Here is an 18755-nt window from a genome sequence, read left to right as displayed (position 1 = left end):
CTGATGTGGCTGGTTAAGGGAGTGGCCGGGATCTGACCCGGCTGGTTCCGTTGTGGCTGATAGGAGGAGTGACGAGGTCCTAGTATGGCTAGTTAAAGGGAATGGCCGGGTTCTTATGTTTCTTGTTAAGGGAGTGACTGGGTTCGTGTGTGGCTGGTTAAGGGTAGTAGCAGAGGTCTTGGGCGGCTGGTGAGGGGTGTGCCCAAGTTTTGGTGCAGCTGGTTAAGGGGAATGGCCAAGTTCCTGTGTGGCTGGTTAAGGAGAGTGGACAAGTTCTTGTGCGGCTGGTTAAGGGGAGTGGCCGGGTTCCTTTGTGGCTGGTTGAGGGGAGTCGCCAAGTTCTTGTGAGTTGATTAAGGGGAGTGGCCGAGTTCTGATGTGGCTGGTAAAGGGCGAATAATAGGGTACATAATTATGTGGCCGGTTTATAGTGGCGACTGTTGTATGAAGTTAAGGAATAAGTATTGAACTGATAAGTATATCAAGATTTATTTTCACTCTTTGGAACTTTGTTTTGAAACTTACGATACGATTGACAGAAACTTGAATTTCATTTGTGTTCTTGCAGCTGTTTCAGTTTAGGTGTTTCATTTACTGTTCTTTTCTCTTAAACATCTTAAAATTTTGATTAGTTGCATTGCCTTTGTCACGGAAATTGTTAATGATTTACTATTATGCTCAAAAGAAGCAAAGGTTTACTATGATATTTATTTTTGTAATATTTATTTTTATATAAAGCATCTTAGATGCTTAGAAAAGGTTTTACATTGTTATAAATTCTAAAGCTTTTTTTTTTTAATATTCTCACTGAGTGTAATAGCTGTATGACGTCGAGCTATGCCTGTATTTGTTTAGATTTTCAATATTCACTTTAGGAATATTTCTATGGGTGTATATTTATGATGTTTTTTTAACCCTTATTTATGCATATTTTCCAAGGCAAAAAACTCAGTTGCTGTTTTGATTAATTATGCACATTCTTCTTTATTTCCGACAGCAGACACCAGGTGTCTCAGATGTCGGGGCTGTGAGTCGGGAGGTCCCTGTTCGTCCATTCTCCACCATTCCTCGCCGGTGTCTTCATCTCCTTCGGCCATAGCCTCCTCCTCATCCTCCTCCTCCTCATCTTCCACCTCCTCCTCCACAACTACAAGCACCAGCAGCATCACGAACAGCAGCAGCGGCGGCAGCGGCAGCAGCAGCAGCGGCAGCAGGCCACCGCCCTTGGCTCCCATCGACGGCCTTAGCGCATTTTCCATCCCCCGGTCTCTGGGAACGGCCAAGACCACGTTCCCGTCCAGGGACTCCTCCTTCCAGCCAGTCAAACCATCCAGCGAACGGTCGCCCGAGACCAAAGTCTGGAGGCCTTATTAGAAACGAAGCTTAAGAGAGAAAGAGGAGGAAGCAGAGTGGGTGTACAAAGGCTCTCCCTGGAAAGACCCTCAAAAAATGGCAGATGTGACAAAAAAAACTATCCGTTTTTGGGGCTTCAAGTTGGTTTTCTTCTCCCTTCCTCCGTGACATTGGCGCGGACGTTGAAATCGCGACAGAGCACTTTAGTGAATTCTGATATTAAATGGGAAAGGACTTCAGTTAGAGGAACTTGTGATATATATCAAGTCAGATTTGAACAAAACAAGCAAAGCTGCTTAATCGTTATCTCTCGAGTGTTAAAGACAAATTCCTGGAGGGTTTAAAAGGGAAGGAGAGTTAATAATTTCAGCTCAGGTGTTCGAAGTATCGTCAGTACGGTGGGTCAGGAGACACTGAAATGGACTGCCAAGGGCCTCGTGAATTTTTCGAAGTGGATTTTGCGTTCCTTACCAAACAGATTTTTAAAGTCACTTGAATCACTTGAGTGATTGGTGGACCTCGTGTGGGTTGTTTCTTAATAACCTCAACCTGTTTTCAACTTGAATTTAATTTGAGTACCTTTTATCTAGAAGTCGACCAGTGACCCATGAGAATGCAAGCACCTGATTAAGGTTGTTCCGAGAGGACTGAAATTGTTACAAAAAAAAAAAAATTGGTTATAAATATATTTTGTTCTAATTTATTTCGTTGCGAAATTGCGTGTCATTTGTGGCGGAGTTTCTTCGGCACTTGGCGGGAACAAGTGAAACGTGTTCTGACGAGATAAGAGAAAACGAGTGATTGATAACTTCAGGAAGACGGTGAATGTTGTTTGTACTGAACTGTGTTGACATTTATGAGTGTTGCGGAAAAAGCGTCGAGGTCAGAAGGGAAACAAAAAAGCAAACAAATAAATAAATGAATGAATCAGCGGGGCAGTGGACCTCATCTTAAATATAATTACGAAGCCTTTATGTGTGATATTTAATCGAGTCTTGAAAACAGAGGAAATTAACCCCGAATACAAAATAGTGAATAAGGACAAATAAATAAATAAAAAAACAAGTCAAAGTGATAATAGTACAACGTCGAATAAAAAAAAAAAAAAGAAAACTAAAAGAAAATAAGAAAATAACGAAAGAACATCTCCCTGGAGGTGACAAGAAGGTACGGACGCAATTCTTTGCATTGTTTACTTGTGGAGTTTGGAAAATCTGACAGCAATCGTGATGATTAAAATCTGGCAGGGCAGATTTTCAGATTTTTAATGAGCACGCCCAACTCCGCATTTACAGGGTATAACCACTATATCATCTTTGTGTTGAATGCGTTTTTTTTTCCACCCTTTTTGGGAAAAAATGTCAGTGTTCTCTAATTGTAGGGTGTATTAGATCCGAAGGCTGAAAGATTTATTTTATTATTATTATTATTATTATTATTATTATTATTATTATTATTATTATTATTATTATTATTATTATTATTATCATGTCACTTTTGGTGATATTTTTGCAGTTGATTTGCTAGTGTCTTGATTCTCAGTCGGTTTATTATTATTATTATTATTATTTTATTATTATTATTATTATTATTATTATTATTATTATTATTATTATTATTATTATTATTATTATTATTCAGTATCTGATACTGTGTAGTCAGCGTTTTTGATTAATTATCAGTATTCCTTTTGAAGTGTATAACTTGCTTTTGTATTTTATTTTTTTCGTATTTTGGTGTTGATTGAGAATGGTTTTCTTGTTTGAAAAACTCATCATTATTATTTTTTTGAGTATGCTTTCAGAGTGTTTGATCTGAGCCTACCACTCGTTGTATATATGTAATCCTCGGCCCCCCCACCCCCATGTGTTGTCTAAGTCATCTTTTTAGCTGTTGCTACTTGTTTTACTTTCGGTTTGTACATATATGTAAGTGAATATCTATTTATTTTGGACCTCTCATCTCCTTATTTTTCATGAAAAAAGGAACTTTAATCAAATAAAATAAAAGCGAAATAAAAAAAAAGTGGTTTTGTACCGTAGTGAGACTGACCTAACACCACCTCATCTACCCCTTCCCCTCCCTCCAACCCCACCTCTCCACCAGTAGTCAGGCTGCACATGTGTCGTGCGTCTGGAAGGCAAGTGCATTGTTTACTCTCAAGAAGATCTCGCTGCCGGGAAAAAGGTTGTTCTGTATCCCAGACCGGAATGTCATTTGATTTATGCTTTGAAAATCATGTGTATTTATGCCAATAGTTTTGTATGCTTCATTTTTTGATACTCTAATAGTTTTTGTATTTTATTGTTTGAATATTTTTTTTCTTGGCTGATGAGCTTCTAGCTTATATTTATACCACATCGGCGACTCTTCTTTAAATGAATATTGGCAACAAGTTTCCATCGACGCTGAACCAGTTGAATTCAAATGAATTGGCTAATATCGTATTTTTAGGCTCTGGAATCCTCTAGCATCTTCTGTTATCCCTTATGCGTACAATCTTCCACCCTTTGGAGTCAGGACCCCGCTTTTATTCCCTTCCTTTTTCATGCTTGGGCCTAAGAATTAGAATTTTTATCTTTTACATTTTTAGTCAAAAGCACTTCTTGAAAAAAAATAGTCATTCTTAGTTACTGATGCTGCTGACAACTAATTTATCGGGTAATGCGAACGGGCGTCGCAGCAGTTATGGTCATCGACGCCGTACTGAAGCAGCTGTGTATTTGTCTTGCAAATGTGTGACATGTTTGTTTTAGCCCTCACTTTGTAAATACTTGTATACAATAAATGTTTCAAAATATGTACTGTGGACCGGTTATTATACCCCCTTCCCCACCTCAGCTATAACGACTAGAAACTCGAGAAGCTGAACAGCAGAGAAGACAGTTCCTCCTCTGGGTAATGATAGAAAGTGGATGCAGACACGGAGCTTGCAACTTCACTCTTCGTGTAACTTGATTTGGGTGGTGTTATCTTCCTGGGTCAGCTTAGTAAATGATTTTTAACGATAATTAAGTTCATATCCTAATATATTTATTATGACTGGTTTCGTATTGAAATATATGGCATTTTCAACTGTTAATTGCAGGAATTGAACAAAAAACTTCTATTTTTTTTTTTACATGCCAAAGAGTCATAAAAAATGTCGAGTGTGTAGATGGTGTAAAACAGATTTAACTCTTAGTGACAAGCTATCATTTTTCTACTCCTCCTTCTTCTCCTTCTTCTTCTTCTTCTACTCCTCCTTCTTCTCATCCTTCTTCCTCTTCTTCATGTGCCAGCCTCGTGAAACTTGACTACCTGTTCAGATTCCACCCTAGTCAGGGAACCCTCTAGCCGAGAAACTATGTAACATACCAGGTAAGTTAGAACTCAACGCTTTGAATTGCGTTTTAATTTTCTATAAATGTTTTCAACGATTTCAAAAATGTTTTAGGACATTTGCTGTTGCAATTAGACTTGCAATAAATATTAAAACATTTAAATTCAAAATTAAATAAATTCAGCATTAAGATTCATCCGCGACGTGACGCAAGACTCCTCTCCAATCAGTCAAGTAATACCAATTCTCACGGTTACAAATAATTACCATCGTTGTACAGTTGTTACCTAGAATGGTTGCCACAGTAGTAAGTCAAAATACTTTTTTTTTTTTTTTTGCAGCAACTTCCAAATACATCAATATATAAGACCTATTTCAGACGTAGATTTTACCAGAGCATTACGTCTTCATTTGTACGGTTATTCATCGGTAACGACTTTCCTGAAAATAATTACAGCAATTATACGAGAAGTTAATGACGATTCTTTTAATTATGAACATGCGCATGGAATCCAATATTGTATTTACCTGTTACGGTGTTAATCTTTTATACATTTAATCTCTCTACCACCGTATAAGAATGACTGAATTTTAGGCACACCCTGGCATCACAGAAGCGTGGGTTATCTTCCTGGGAACGGTATGTAAATATGTTACATAACGAAAAGAAAATAATATTCTCATACGCATATCTTCGTCAGGTAAGACGATACGCGAAGTAATAAACGAAAAAGATTCCCTTCCTTCACCCACTCTCTCTCTCTCTCTCTCTCTCTCTCTCTCTCTCTCTCTCTCTCTCTCTCTCTCTCTCTCTCTCTCTCTCTCTCGATAACCCTCAAAGGTCCCAGGAGACGTTATGAATATTTCAGGAGTAAAGCTCTTAGACGGGATAACCCAAGGATATCATAAATTCTGATTCGACGAGTGGATAATATCCTTCTGTATTTGTAAGCACAGGCGCCCCTCTCTTACGGTCTCCTCTTGGGAAATCGCATATCATAACGGCCCCCTAAAATATTTTCCTATTCCTCTCTGAGGCGGTAAAGTAAGACAGCTTCTGTTTTCTCTCTTCTTTTCTTTTTTTTATCGGAGAATGTATATACGATGTCAAGAGAGTAAGAGGTAAGGTAAGATAGCTTTCGTGGATGTGTACGATGTCGAGAGAATTCTTCCAGCAGGTCCGGCACTCCGGTGTATTCCAGGTAGAGAGAGATGGGGTCTCGTCGATTCCTTGCGTGTTTTGGTTGTGTTTGTGTTGTTGATTTCCACGCAGGAGGCGTCTTACGGGGTCTCCAAAGGTAAGAGGTGGTAAAGGCACTCCTACTGGGCAAAAGTAGATGCCAAGAATAACGCAGTAAGCGCTGAAGGACTTAGAACTTCAGACTAGCACGCTTAGAACTGGCGGCATGATGGTAGGCTAGCAATGGTAGGAGTGTTGGTAGGGGGGAGGGGGTTAAAAATTTGTACAGGGCCGTCCAAAGCTACGTATTGGAAAGGCATTTCTACTTCTGTAATGTATCAGAGATGATGAATACCTCTGTTAGGACTAGAAATACCAAGGCTGAGGAATATCACGGTGAAAAGTAACAAAATGAATGGTGCAGTAAGCATTAAAAGGTTAAATGATAAACGGTGCTTGAGAACCATGAAGTTGAGACTAGCACAGTTAGTGCTTCGAAGTAAAGAGGTTAAAGACAGATCTGTTGGTGCTTTAAAGTGTAAGTTAAGATGGGTCAAGAAAAGCGCAGTGCTTTAAGATAAGGAGTTAGCCAATTGAATGCTGAAGGTTGAAACATGGTAAACGGCACAATTAGAGCTGCAAGGTAAGTGTTATGGATGGCATGTTGATGGCTGGTAGGTAAAATAACCAAGGATAGTGTCGTACGCCAGCTGTCAACCATATGTGGCTGTGGGTCATTCCAGGTCAGGTAAAACGTAGCACCCTAGAATAGGTTAGGTTAAGTTACTGTGTATTTTTTGATAAATTCTGAGAGGTTAAGAAGAAACGGCGCGTACTAGTTGTTAAAGTTGCTATAAGGTGAAGAGTTTAAGAATTCCATTATGCTCTTAGATCTACAAGGGTCAAACATGACATTAGCCGCCTTATCAAGGTGTATAATGTAGAACTTTAAGCCATATGTGCATCGGAGTTTGCTTAAATACCTCACTGACCTGTTGTGACGTGGTGTATAGCCTATAGGCAGCTCTTCAGAAAATACATAGAGAACATTATTTGTAGATCGGGAACTTTTAGGTGACGGTATCTTAACAAGGAAATAAGCCGAAAGAAGACAAATAAATACGAGATATTATCTTGAGCCGCAAATGCTCATCCTCGACCAGAAAAATCCTCCAAGTTGGTGGAGCCTTTCCTGCGGTAAAACAGCCTGACTTGTCTCCTGCTCCTCTACCCCTCCTCCCCCCCCCTACCCCTTCCGCCCTTTCCCCTTCCCCGGCCAACTGTCATTTGTGTGGTGAAGTAGAATCTTATATCTGGCATTAGCATGGCAGAACACTGCCAAATATTCAAGTGCTATGGCAACACTTTTCTTCTATTATCCGAAGTCTGTGCCGACTCCAATAATCGGTAACCTAACCAGACCTTTTATACACTGCAGCCCAGCTTTGCAGGCTTACCCAGTATTCCAGTTGGGCATTATGCCAACCGTCTAGGAACAACAGCCTAGCACTGCAGTATCCCGAAAATCATCAAACATGGTAAAAGCCTAAACTGGACATGCCTAATCAGACTGGAAATTATACAACATATCTTAACCTGTGAACATACATTTACAATTGTGTAGCAAACTATAGCCTAACTTAGCATTAAGTTTTAGAATTGCAAGGAGATTTAGGGAAAAATGGTAATTTTACTTAATACCATCTTCAGCGTGCTCTGTTCGGTCCTGGTCGTTTCGGCCGTAAGTCACTTTAGGCCGTAACATCCAAAACAATGTAAGGCGTTGTTTATGTTATTTATCGTTATGTTTATGGTATTTACCATTATTATTTGATGTTTTACGTACATCCCCAAGGGGCTGGTACTAAACACGGCGCCCATTTTGCACGTAAACGTGCTTCGGCCTAAATGACTTACGGCCAAAACGACCCGAATGCGCTCTGTTCAATGTGGCACTTTAGCCTAGGGAGAGATATTTCCGGTTCAACAAGCTAGAGAACCTTTTTTTTTCGATTTAGGCTAGAGAACCAGTTTTCGGCTTACAACCTAGAGAAGCGATTTTTTTCGGCATAACAGCCAAGATAACCATTTTTTTTTTTTTTTGACTGAACAGCCAAGAGAACCCTTTATTCCTACTTGGCGTTTCCTGCCCGAACCTAGGAATGCTAATACAACATGCATGCGATTTTCGTCACTGGGAAATTATAAATATGGCTTTCTGTAGACACTGACATGAATTTGTCTTATCACCTTATGTTATTGTAGTCTTTTATGTCTTCAAGTGGTAGTTCAATTGTATTCGTTTCTGGAATAGTAAGCTTTTCATAGGCAAAGCCTTCAAACAATTAATTTGATTAATATGGTGTAATGAGAAATGGATGGAATATAAAATTTATGCCAAAAGCCAAGTGTTGGGACCTATGATGTCATTCAGCGCAGTTGCATTATGAAACAATTTTTAGGACATGGTGGAAAGTAGGATGTAAGGAACAGAATATGAACGGAGGTACAGTAAAAGGAATGAAAGGGGTTGCAGCTAGTAGAGGCCGAAGGAACCTAGCATAGAACCTTAAGTAATGCCTATAGTGCAGTGCGTGAGGTGCACTGCCGGCACTACCCCGCTTAGGGGAATTGACGAGAATGGAAAGTAGCGAGGTATCATTTGAATCCAAACTCCTTAGCGAAGATAATCCATTCTTAAAGGGCCGGGTTGTATGAAGATTTAAATCGGGGAGTATGGGACTATGGCTTTTCCATATGTTCCTTTCTATCAACAGTTAAAAAGTAAAGCCAAGAATTTGCAAAATTTTGGAGTCATAGTGGCACATGTCACTGATTTGTACTATAATTGACAACATTTTTTTCCTACTCTCTTGACGTTATATTTGGTTCATAATCGAGAAGCTGTTGTATCTTGGGCTTCCAGCCAAACCGTTATCTTTGGCTCGTATTCAGGATATTATTTTGGGCCATACTGAAGACGATATCCTCGCTTCGTATGTAGTATCGGTGTTACTTTGGCTTACTCCGAGGTGCTAGTACTAACCATGGCGGAAGCTCCTTGGGACGCGCGCTGTGTTTAGTACTAGCCCTCGGTGGTCAAAGTATTATAAACACCTAAGTAAAGGACAGTAAGTGGAAAGGCCTAGTACCACTCCGTCGTTTCGCTTTCCTTCGTGGATTTTGTCTTTATTTATATATTCATCGTGTTCCATATTTTCGTGATCCAGTTGTTGTATACATATAAATATATATATATATATATATATATATATATATATATATATATATATATATATATATGTGTGTGTGTGTGTGTGTGTGTATGTACATATAGGTGTGTGTGTGCTTAGAAAATCCTAGGAGATGCACGTGATTTAGTATAAGGAAAACCACGGGAAAATAAGTTTTCTCTGGTTTTCGCTTATATATATATATATATATATATATATATATATATATATATATATATATATATATATATATACTGTATATACATACATACATACATACACATATACATATTTATATATAAAATATTTATATATATGATATATACACATATATAATCTCCATGTATATTATACACTATTTTCAGTTTAAGCCATCAAAACGCGATAGACCACTCTCGCATACACTCGCACACTCAAGTATACAAGCACGCGCACACACACACACACACACACACATGTACACGTTCGCGCTCATTTTAACGCCATCATAAATTGAGTTAGATCCGGGTTGTTCAACTCCATTCATTGCTCATTCATGAAACATGTTGTTTTTTTTTCATACTATTCACGAGCTTTCATTCAGGCCCACCCTGTGATTTTTTCAACGGCGTCATTTGAAAGATTGAAGCTATGATTTTCCCTCATAAATGTCCCGGTTCATGTCGCATTCATGACGTGATTTCATGTCAAATTTAAAACGCCGCGTAAACGACCTGGTCGTCAAAATGCTCTCCCCCTCCCCGCTTTGAACGGGAGAGGGGTAGGGGGTCGGGAGGGTGTTGGGTGGAGGAGTGTTTTGGGAGCTACAGTAGCCAACCCGGCGACCAGCCTCCGGTCGCCCTATTGCCAGAGACAGGTGCACCGCGCACCGTCCGTAGGGTCCATTATATCTATGGTCCTACCCCCATCTCTAATCTTCGTGCACCGTCATCATGCACAGACACCAGAGCAGCTTCCCGGATGAATAATTTTGCAGCCGATCTCTGTTAATCTGTCAATTGATAGGCCGATCCCCGGCTAATCCGAGAGCGGAGGATTCGAACCAGGTGGAAAAGTATTTTGCAGCTCGTATCATACAGGTAAGCTTACGTCATACGCAGAACTTCATCCCGACGACGATTCTGGTTCGTGCATATTTCTCTTTCGTTCGTGTCCAGTTAAAAAAGAGAGAGAGAGTGGTGTTCCGTAAATGGGAGGTCTGCGCAAAAAAAAAAAAAAGGTAGTGTTCCGTAGATGAGAGATCTGCGCAAGAAGAAAAAGAATGGTGTTCCGTAGATGGGAGGTTTGCGCAAAAAAAAGTGGTGTTCCGTAGATGTTAGGTTTGCAAAAAAAATGTTCCGTAGATGGGAGATCTGCGCAAAAAAAAAGAGTGGTGTTCCGTAGATGGGAGGTTTGCGCAAAAAAGAGAGCGGTGTTCCGTAGATGGTAGGTTTGCGTAAATAAAAGTGTTCCGTAAATGGGAGGTTTGCGCAAAAAAGAGAGTGGTGTTCCGTAGATGTTAGGTTTGTGGAAAAAAATTGTTCCGTAGATGAGAGGTTTGCTAAAAAAAAAAAAAAGAGTGGTGTTCCGTAGATGGGAGGTCTGCGCGCACAAAAAAAATGGTGTTCCGCAGATGGGAGGTTTGCGCAAAAAAAGTGATTCCCTAGAAGGGAGGTTTGCGCAAAAAACAGTGGTGTTTCGTAGATGGGAGGTTTGCGCAAAAAAAGTGATGTTCCGTAGATCTGAGGTTTGCGCAAGGAAAAGTGGTTTTCCGTAGGTGGGAGGTTTGCGCAAAAAAAGAGTGGTGTTCCGCAGATGGGGGTTTGCGCAAGGAAAAAGTGGTACTTCGTAGATGGGAGGTTTGCGCAAAAACAACCCGTGGTGTTCCGTAGATAGGAGGTGTGCGCAAAATAAAAAGAATGGTGTTCTGTAGATGGGAGGTTTGCGCAAAAAAAAGTGGTGTTCCGTAGATCGGAGGTTTGCGCAAGAAAAAAAAAAGTCGTGTTCCGTAGATGGGAGGTTTGCAAAGCAAAAAGAGTGGTGTTCCGTAGATGGAAGGTTTGCGCAAGCGCGGACGCGCATCGGTTGAGTCTAGGTTTTCGTCACCAGTGGGTTCATGCAACACGTGCTGAGGAATTCTTGTTCATATTTCATGTGGATTTGGGAAGTACGTTTGTCGAAGGGAGACCGGCGGGTTGGGAAGCAAATTGCCCTTAAACTGGTTACTGACTGGCAAAAAAACAGTAGTAGTAGTAACAGTAGCAGTATTAGTTGTGGGAAGAGCAAATAATAATGTCTAATCCCAATACAATGGGCATTTCACTTCATTAAAATGGAAGGTTGGGGGATTCTGAGAATTCGTGAGCACTGAGAGCATATGACGTCGAACAGTTATAGGACTAATTAGGTAAATGAGAGAGAGAGAGAGAGAGAGAGAGAGAGAGAGAGAGAGAGAGAGAGAGAGAGAGATAGTAAACAAATGGATTGAAAAACTGTACACGTAATAAATTCCATCGTGTGATGTTCGCCCTTTGTTTTAGTTTCCTGTAAAAGAAAACTATTGTGCCGGCTTTGTCTGTCCGTCCACACTTTTTTCTGTCCGCCCTCAGATCTTAAAAACTGCTGAGGCTAGAGGGCTGCAAATTGCTATGTTGATCATCCACCCTCCAATCATCAAACATACCAAATAACAGCCCTCTAGCCTCGGTTGTTTTTATTTTATTTAAGATTAAAGTTAGCATCATCATGCTTCTGGCAACGGTATAGGATAGGCCACCACCGGGCTGTCGTTAAAAATTTATGGGACGTGTCTCATACAGCATTATACCGAGACCACCAAAAGATAGATTTATTTTCGGTGGCCTTGATTATACGCTGTAGCGGCTGTATAGAAAACTCGATTGCGCCGAAGAAACTTCGGCGCATTTTTTACTTGTTCACTATAAAAACTGCTTGTAGCATTGCTCACTGGGGCATGCATACCCAACCCACCTCTCCACCTTCTTATATATAAGCCAGGCTTCACATTTCCGTAGAACGAAGTTTTGAACTCAAGAATTAACCTATTCTCTTTCTGAATGTTAATTTCCATGTCTCCCTCATTTAGATGTTTCGAAGCCAGTTTTAGTAACCATATAAATCAATCAATTATCTCCCTAAACATTTCGTAATTCTTCTTGATTACCTCGTTTTCACTAAATTGGATATTCTTAACACGCAATTTTTCAATCATGCCATCCCCGTAGGGGGCGGGGGTGGGGGAGTACCGCACCTCATGCGGTGCACTGTAGGCATTACTTAAGGTTCTTTGCAACGTGCCTTCGGCCCCTAGCTGCAACCCCTTTCGTTCCTTTTACTGTACCTCCTTTCATATTCTCTTTCTTCCATCTTCCTTTCCACCCTCTCCTGGCAGTTGATTCATAGTGCAACTTCGAGGTTTTCCTCCTGTTACACCTTTCAAACCTTTTACTGTCAGTTTCCGTTTCAGCGCTGAATGACCCCATTGGTTCCAGTGCTTGGCCTTTAGTCTAAATTCTATATTCAGTTCAATTCAATTCAGTCATGCCCGTATGACTCTAATCACCATCATATATACATTATATATATATATATATATATATATATATATATATATATATATATATATATATATATATATATATATATAATTATTTTAGCAGTATGCCGGTGTTACCTGGGCTGAAAAGTAGCTATAAAGGACTCGGCATTGCTTTCCATTAAAAGCAATTCTGCCAAGCAGAACACTTTTTCATTCCTCGTGAAAAAGTTACCTTTCATCGAGAAAACGAAGTGGTTTTCTACTAAATTCATAGAGATCTTTGTCCTAGGCGCCGAACTACAGTCTCTCTCCCAATAAGGAGTGAGTGAGTATGGTAATGAAGTTGTTTAAGGACAAATAATGAAACACTGTAGGCATTTTGGCTATTCAGAGCTCCCCTTCGTTGTTTCCTATCAAAATTTGAAGACATTCAAGACTGTACAATAGGCTTACGGGCTGCTGCTCTATAAGCAAGAGCCCGTGCTGGCATAAAGCCAGCTCAATCAACAACAACAGTACAACAGGCCTATCTGTTAAAACCAGTCCTGACATATATAAGATAGGACTGACAACAGAAGGGGTTCCTGCCTGATTGACCGAATGAAGGCCAGTTGGAGAGCTTTCCCTGAATAAGCGAGATTGATATTGACGATGGCCTATTGGGGCATACAGAGATAGCAACTGAGTTTGGTGACGTCACAGGAATGGAATGGTTTAGCGTACCATGATAATGCTACATTACTCCTGTATTCTGTTTTTAGAGTAAGTTATCTTGCAGTATCCTAGTTGAAACGGTGAATAACATTTTGTATCCTTGTTGACGGATTGGGGTTTTATGACAAACTACAAGTAACTCTGGCAATTGCAACAATATAACAATATTTTTCCTTTTAGTGCACTACTTTGTAAGTGGATTTGGGCCTTTACCATCACGGTAAACATGATGTATTAAGTGATATATTATAATCATTATAGTCATGGACTAGTTTTTAAATGATTACTATCATGGGACAAACCAGGAGGATTTTTTTGTTTTTGTTATTTGAAGTATAAGTCAAAATTTGAGCACTAAGTCATTTAAGTAGAAGAAGTTGGACAGCTAGATGGGTGGAGGCCAAATGGAAGTAGACAAAAATTAAAAAAGAAATCAAATAAAGAAACACTAGGAAAATCCTTCTTAATAGCCTACAGTCCCCCAAGCAATAAGGTCATTTGTAGTCGTTACGCCTTCAAGATGATTAACCCAACAGTCTTCAGAGGGTATTATAATATTTGAAACATTGTATGTATGTATGCATATATGTATATATATATATATATATATATATATATATATATATATATATATATATATATATTATATCATATATATTATAACTTACAAATGTTCTGTGCATTAATACAATCACTAAGAGGACCTCATTGAAACTGGATGGTATCTAGCAGAGTTATTTAGTCAAAGAAATTACAAGCTTTCCAGGACTAATGGTGTATATATATATATATATATATATATATATATATATATATATATATACATATATATATATACATATATATATATACATATATATATATACATATATATATATATATATATATATATATATATATATATATATATATATATATATATATATATATATATATAGTTTAAATATTTCATCTTTATATATTCATCACGTTCCATATGATTCAGTAATATATATGTATGTATATGTATATATATATACACATTATATATATATATATATATATATATATATATATTATATATATATATATACATTATATATACACATATGTGTGTGTGTATGCTGACAGTAGTTTTAAGAATACATGTGAAATGTGAACCAAAAAATATTTTGGTGCAAAGGAAATTGAAATGCATAATTCCTGCATGAAGTTAAATTTTTCGTCTCGTGCATTACTTACGTTCTACTTTCTGTACATAAGATTTATAGAACTCTTTTACCTTCAGCATTACGAGATATGTTCTTGACGTAAGAAAAGTGAGAGATGCTATATCTTATCAGTAAAAATCAGGGACCCGCCATATTTTTGAAACGAGTAAAACGAGGGATATTGTATTTTGTATTTTAATTCCGTAAGATAATGGAGGGAGGTCACATTTACTAAAGAACATCGGGGAGTATCATAGTTCACAAGTAAGAAAAATGAGAGATGCCGTTTTTAGAAAATAAGAAAATGGGATGACTGCAGTAATTTTGAGACTGACTCTCTCTCTCTCTCTCTCTCTCTCTCTCTCTCTCTCTCTCTCTCTCTCTCTCTCTCTCTCTCTCTCTCTGTGTGTGTGTGTGGTTATTTTATAATGTTCGTCAAATTACAATGAATGATTTTGTCTGAGTTTGATGATTATTTAAAACTGCTACAAGAAAGTGTCTTAAGTAAAGCTCGCCGTAGGGGGGTAGAGCAGTCAGTGCACATCATGCGGTGCACTGTAGGCATTACTTAAGGTTCTTTGCAACGTGTCTTAGGCCCTAACTGCAACCTCTTTCGTTCCTTTTACTGTACCTCCTTTCATATTCTCTTTCTTCCATCTTACTTTCCGCTATCTCCTAACAGTTGATTCATGGTGCAACTTCGAGGTTTTCCTCCTATTACACCTTTCAAACCTTTTACTGTCAATTTCCGTTTCAGCGCTGAATGACCCCATAGGTCCCAGTGCTTGGCCTATGGCCTAAATTCCATATTCAGTTCAATGCAAACCCCTTTTTCTCTGCTTTCAGGTGGAAATGAATTCTAGAGTCGGTGCATCTGGCTAGAAGCTATGGATACCTGCCACTTCGTCGATAAAAGGTAAGTAGATACTACAAGTGCTCCTGAACATTTACAACTTTGCCATGAGGATTTCAAGTCTTCAGTGAACTGCAAACATCATTTCTAGACTCACGTGTCGGTCTTGCTAACAAGTGCAAAGAAAGAAGATTTTTTGAAGAATAATTGCTAGTTCAAAACAGTTGGAAATTTTGAATCATCCTTAACGTTAAAGCTGTGATGAAATGTAACTTTGGAGAGGAAGTCCGCGGCGTTTTGTTTCAATGTGAGGTCCTTATTTCATTTGGGAAGGTGCTCCCGTCCGACCGTCTTCCTTTGTAGAAAATTCGGCAAGGATAACATGCCAGGTAATAATATGTCTAATTTGGTTGAGTCGTTTCTTTGGCGCATCACGAAAACGAAAGAAAATAGTGAAAAATAAAATGTGAATATCAGATTACGTTTTATGGTTATTTTAATTCTGGTAGATGGGTAAAATTTTCTCAGCGGGTTTCACCTCTTCATCCTTATAGTTAAAATTATTTCGGTGAGTTTCATGGAACGGAATATGAAATTTATGCCAAAGGCCAAGCTTTGGGACCTATGAGGTCACTCAGCGCTGAAAACAATGTTGCGTCAACTGGTATGAGAGGGTGGAAAGCGGTGGAAAGTAAGACGGAAGAAAGAAAATATGCGGTGGAAAGTAAGACGGAAGAAAGAAAATATGCGGTGGAAAGTAAGACGGAAGAAAGAAAATATGAACGGGGGTACAGTAAAAGGAATGAAAGGGGCTGTATCTAGAGGCCGAAGGGACGCTGCAAAGAACCTTGAGTAGTTTTTACGACAGAGCATGTTTCTCATGGCGCAGAGTGTGTGCTTTGACCTCTGTTCCTTTGTGCCGCTTCCTTCGGCTTCTGTGTCTTACGGTGTCTTTTGTTACACCCTTTTGCCCTAAGGCCATGCCTTCTTGTTATTACGGTACGTTCTTTTCACCTGCGGGTGTGTACCTCCTGTGTCTGTGGTACGCGCCTTGTACCCAAAAACAGGCTCTTTCGCCGCCTTTGTAAATTCCTGGACTGGGTACTTATTCGATAACAGAATTAGGTATGTCGTATTTATTGATGAACTTGCAGTCTTCCATATTTAAAGTGGTCGAAAATGTAATAGTTATTATCCACTAACAGCGCTAATTACGTCCCTTTGGAAGTTTATGGAGAGATACAAAACAATGATGGGAAGATCGTGTCACTGAAATTTCAATGCAGATGTAAATGCAACCGGTGTACTAAGTGTATCTGCTTTGCTTTCATAAAACAGACGTGACAGACACTGACCAAAGGTTTGATTTTTTTTATGAAATTGTTTTATAAATAAAAACTATATATTACAACACTTCAGCATTACAGGAATTATGACAGATCCTAGAAGGACGGACTGACAGACAGCTAAATGAAGTATCTTAAAACCTACTCTATCTAAAAATCAGTCTATTGTTTATATTATGATTAAACCTCACAATTCTTCCCATCTCCTCTTCCTCGCCTTCCTTCGGGCCAGGGCGACAACAGAGCAGTAGCCTGCCTATCCCGCCGGCCTAAAATAATAGCAGACCAACAGACACATATATAAAAAATACCAATCTCCATAAGAGGACCCCCGATCTCGCGACCTCTGCCTTTTCTCGGGGCGTCTCTCCGGATAAATAGATATTGGCTCCGGACGCCGTCCCTCTTCTGTGTAACTCCCATCACCAACAAACCTTGAGTCCATAAGTGTCAAGTGTAGAGGCTCGGGGATTTCGAGGGGAGGGGGAGGAGGAGGAGAAGGGGGAGGGAGGGGAATCTCTCGTCCAGACCCCTCAGGTCCTTACCAGTGGCGTTCAGGGGCCGATCCGTCTTCATTACGGGGCGTGCTGGGATGTTCGCTGGTCGGGGGTTTATGGGGAAATGGGTGTTGGTTCCTCTGCCGATGTGATCCACTCGCCCCCCCCCCGCCTACAGGAGGGAACGTGCCCTTCAGGAGGGTGCTTCCCCTCACAAGAGGGGACTTCCCCGCCCCACAGGGGTTGGATGCTCCCCTACAGGTGTAGTGTTCCCCAGGAGGGGCTCTGGTAGGATGTGACGACAGGACACTGGGGAGATTGTTAACTGACCATCTAGCGAAGTGAGGTATTACAACCCCCACCCCCATTCCTACCTATCCCCTTCCCTCAGGCTTTTCTATTCCCTTCCCCTCCCCTCATTCATTCCTTTTCTCTATCTCTCTTTCTCTCTCTCTCTCAACCATTACCCTGATTGGCTTTATGAATTCCTGCCAACACGGGTTGTCCTTTTGAGAGGAGAGGTATAGGAGGAGGAGGAAGCCTCTGTAGGTGAGGAGATATGGGAGGTGGGTGGAGAGGGGCGGGGGCTGATGGAGGGAGGGGGAGGGGCCTTCAGATAGACAGTTTAGTGTTATGGAGTGAGAAAACGATAGGGTTGATAACGTTTTAGAGAATGAGTAGGAAATTGCAATGGGTTCAAGTATGTTTACATAAATCCATACGAGAGAGAGAGAGAGAGAGAGAGAGAGAGAGAGAGAGAGAGAGAGAGAGAGAGAGAGAGAGAGGGAGTCGGGGGGGAGGGAGGTGGAGAACTTGTGTAATCTGACCAAAGACTTAATTAATTTTTAATCCTGGTTTTCATTTCACTTTGCTGTAGTCGTATAATCTGTTCAATTATTCAAAATTATTACCTGTCATTTGAGAGGTGGGGATTGTGTTTTGGAAATAACGTGCGGTGTGGTCTGTACGCTCGCTCTCTCTCTCTCTCTGTATATATATATATATATATATATATATATATATATATATATATATATATATATATACAGTATATACACACACACATATGTAACCTAATTTGGGACTTATTGATTCATCGTAAGTTATCTGGCGCACAACTACCGGTCACTGACGACACTGTCTAGGAAGAGGGTCTGTCATCAGTAGTACAGGAAGTTCCCTTAACGTAGACTTTTTTTATTTTGGTGTTTGCAACGGTGGAGCCAAATTTTGATTACATTCCCTTGCCCTCATTTCTCCTTTCAGAAGGGTAGAGCTTTATATATTTTCACTGGAGTTGCATGACTTATTAGATTACTATGTCGATTATCAAACGAAACCATAGAATTTATAATTATGATACAGAAACCGCGGTAGGATTACCCCTTTCCCCTTCAAAACACAAAAAAAAAACAAACAAAAAAATAGCTGGGTCTCGAAAGAAGTGTGTTTGGACTTTTCTCTGAGGTGATCACTTCCCCCCCGCCAGATTTAAAAAACACAGGTTAATTGGCTCGGGACATTAACAC

General features: G+C 39.7%; 1 protein-coding gene across 4 annotated transcripts in view; it reads left to right on the top strand.

Annotated features, from left to right (window-relative positions):
* LOC136851549 (segmentation protein Runt-like) overlaps positions 1 to 2476 on the top strand; it is a 65218-nt gene extending 62742 nt beyond the window's left edge. The window contains exon 5 of one of the 4 annotated variants that reach the window (XM_067125804.1): positions 1001 to 2476. In XM_067125804.1, the coding sequence (XP_066981905.1) occupies positions 1001 to 1374 (374 nt within the window). In that variant the 3' untranslated portion in view covers positions 1375 to 2476. Of the gene's footprint in view, positions 1 to 997 lie in introns of all 4 variants that reach the window. The other 3 variants (XM_067125803.1, XM_067125805.1, XM_067125806.1) reach the window with 3 other exon arrangements.
* Positions 2477 to 18755: the final 16279 nt, after the last annotated feature.

Source organism: Macrobrachium rosenbergii, chromosome 23 (assembly GCF_040412425.1).
Source record: "Macrobrachium rosenbergii isolate ZJJX-2024 chromosome 23, ASM4041242v1, whole genome shotgun sequence".
In the NCBI taxonomy this organism is placed as follows: Eukaryota; Metazoa; Arthropoda; class Malacostraca; order Decapoda; family Palaemonidae; genus Macrobrachium; species Macrobrachium rosenbergii.
This window is presented reverse-complemented; position numbering and strand designations above follow the sequence as displayed.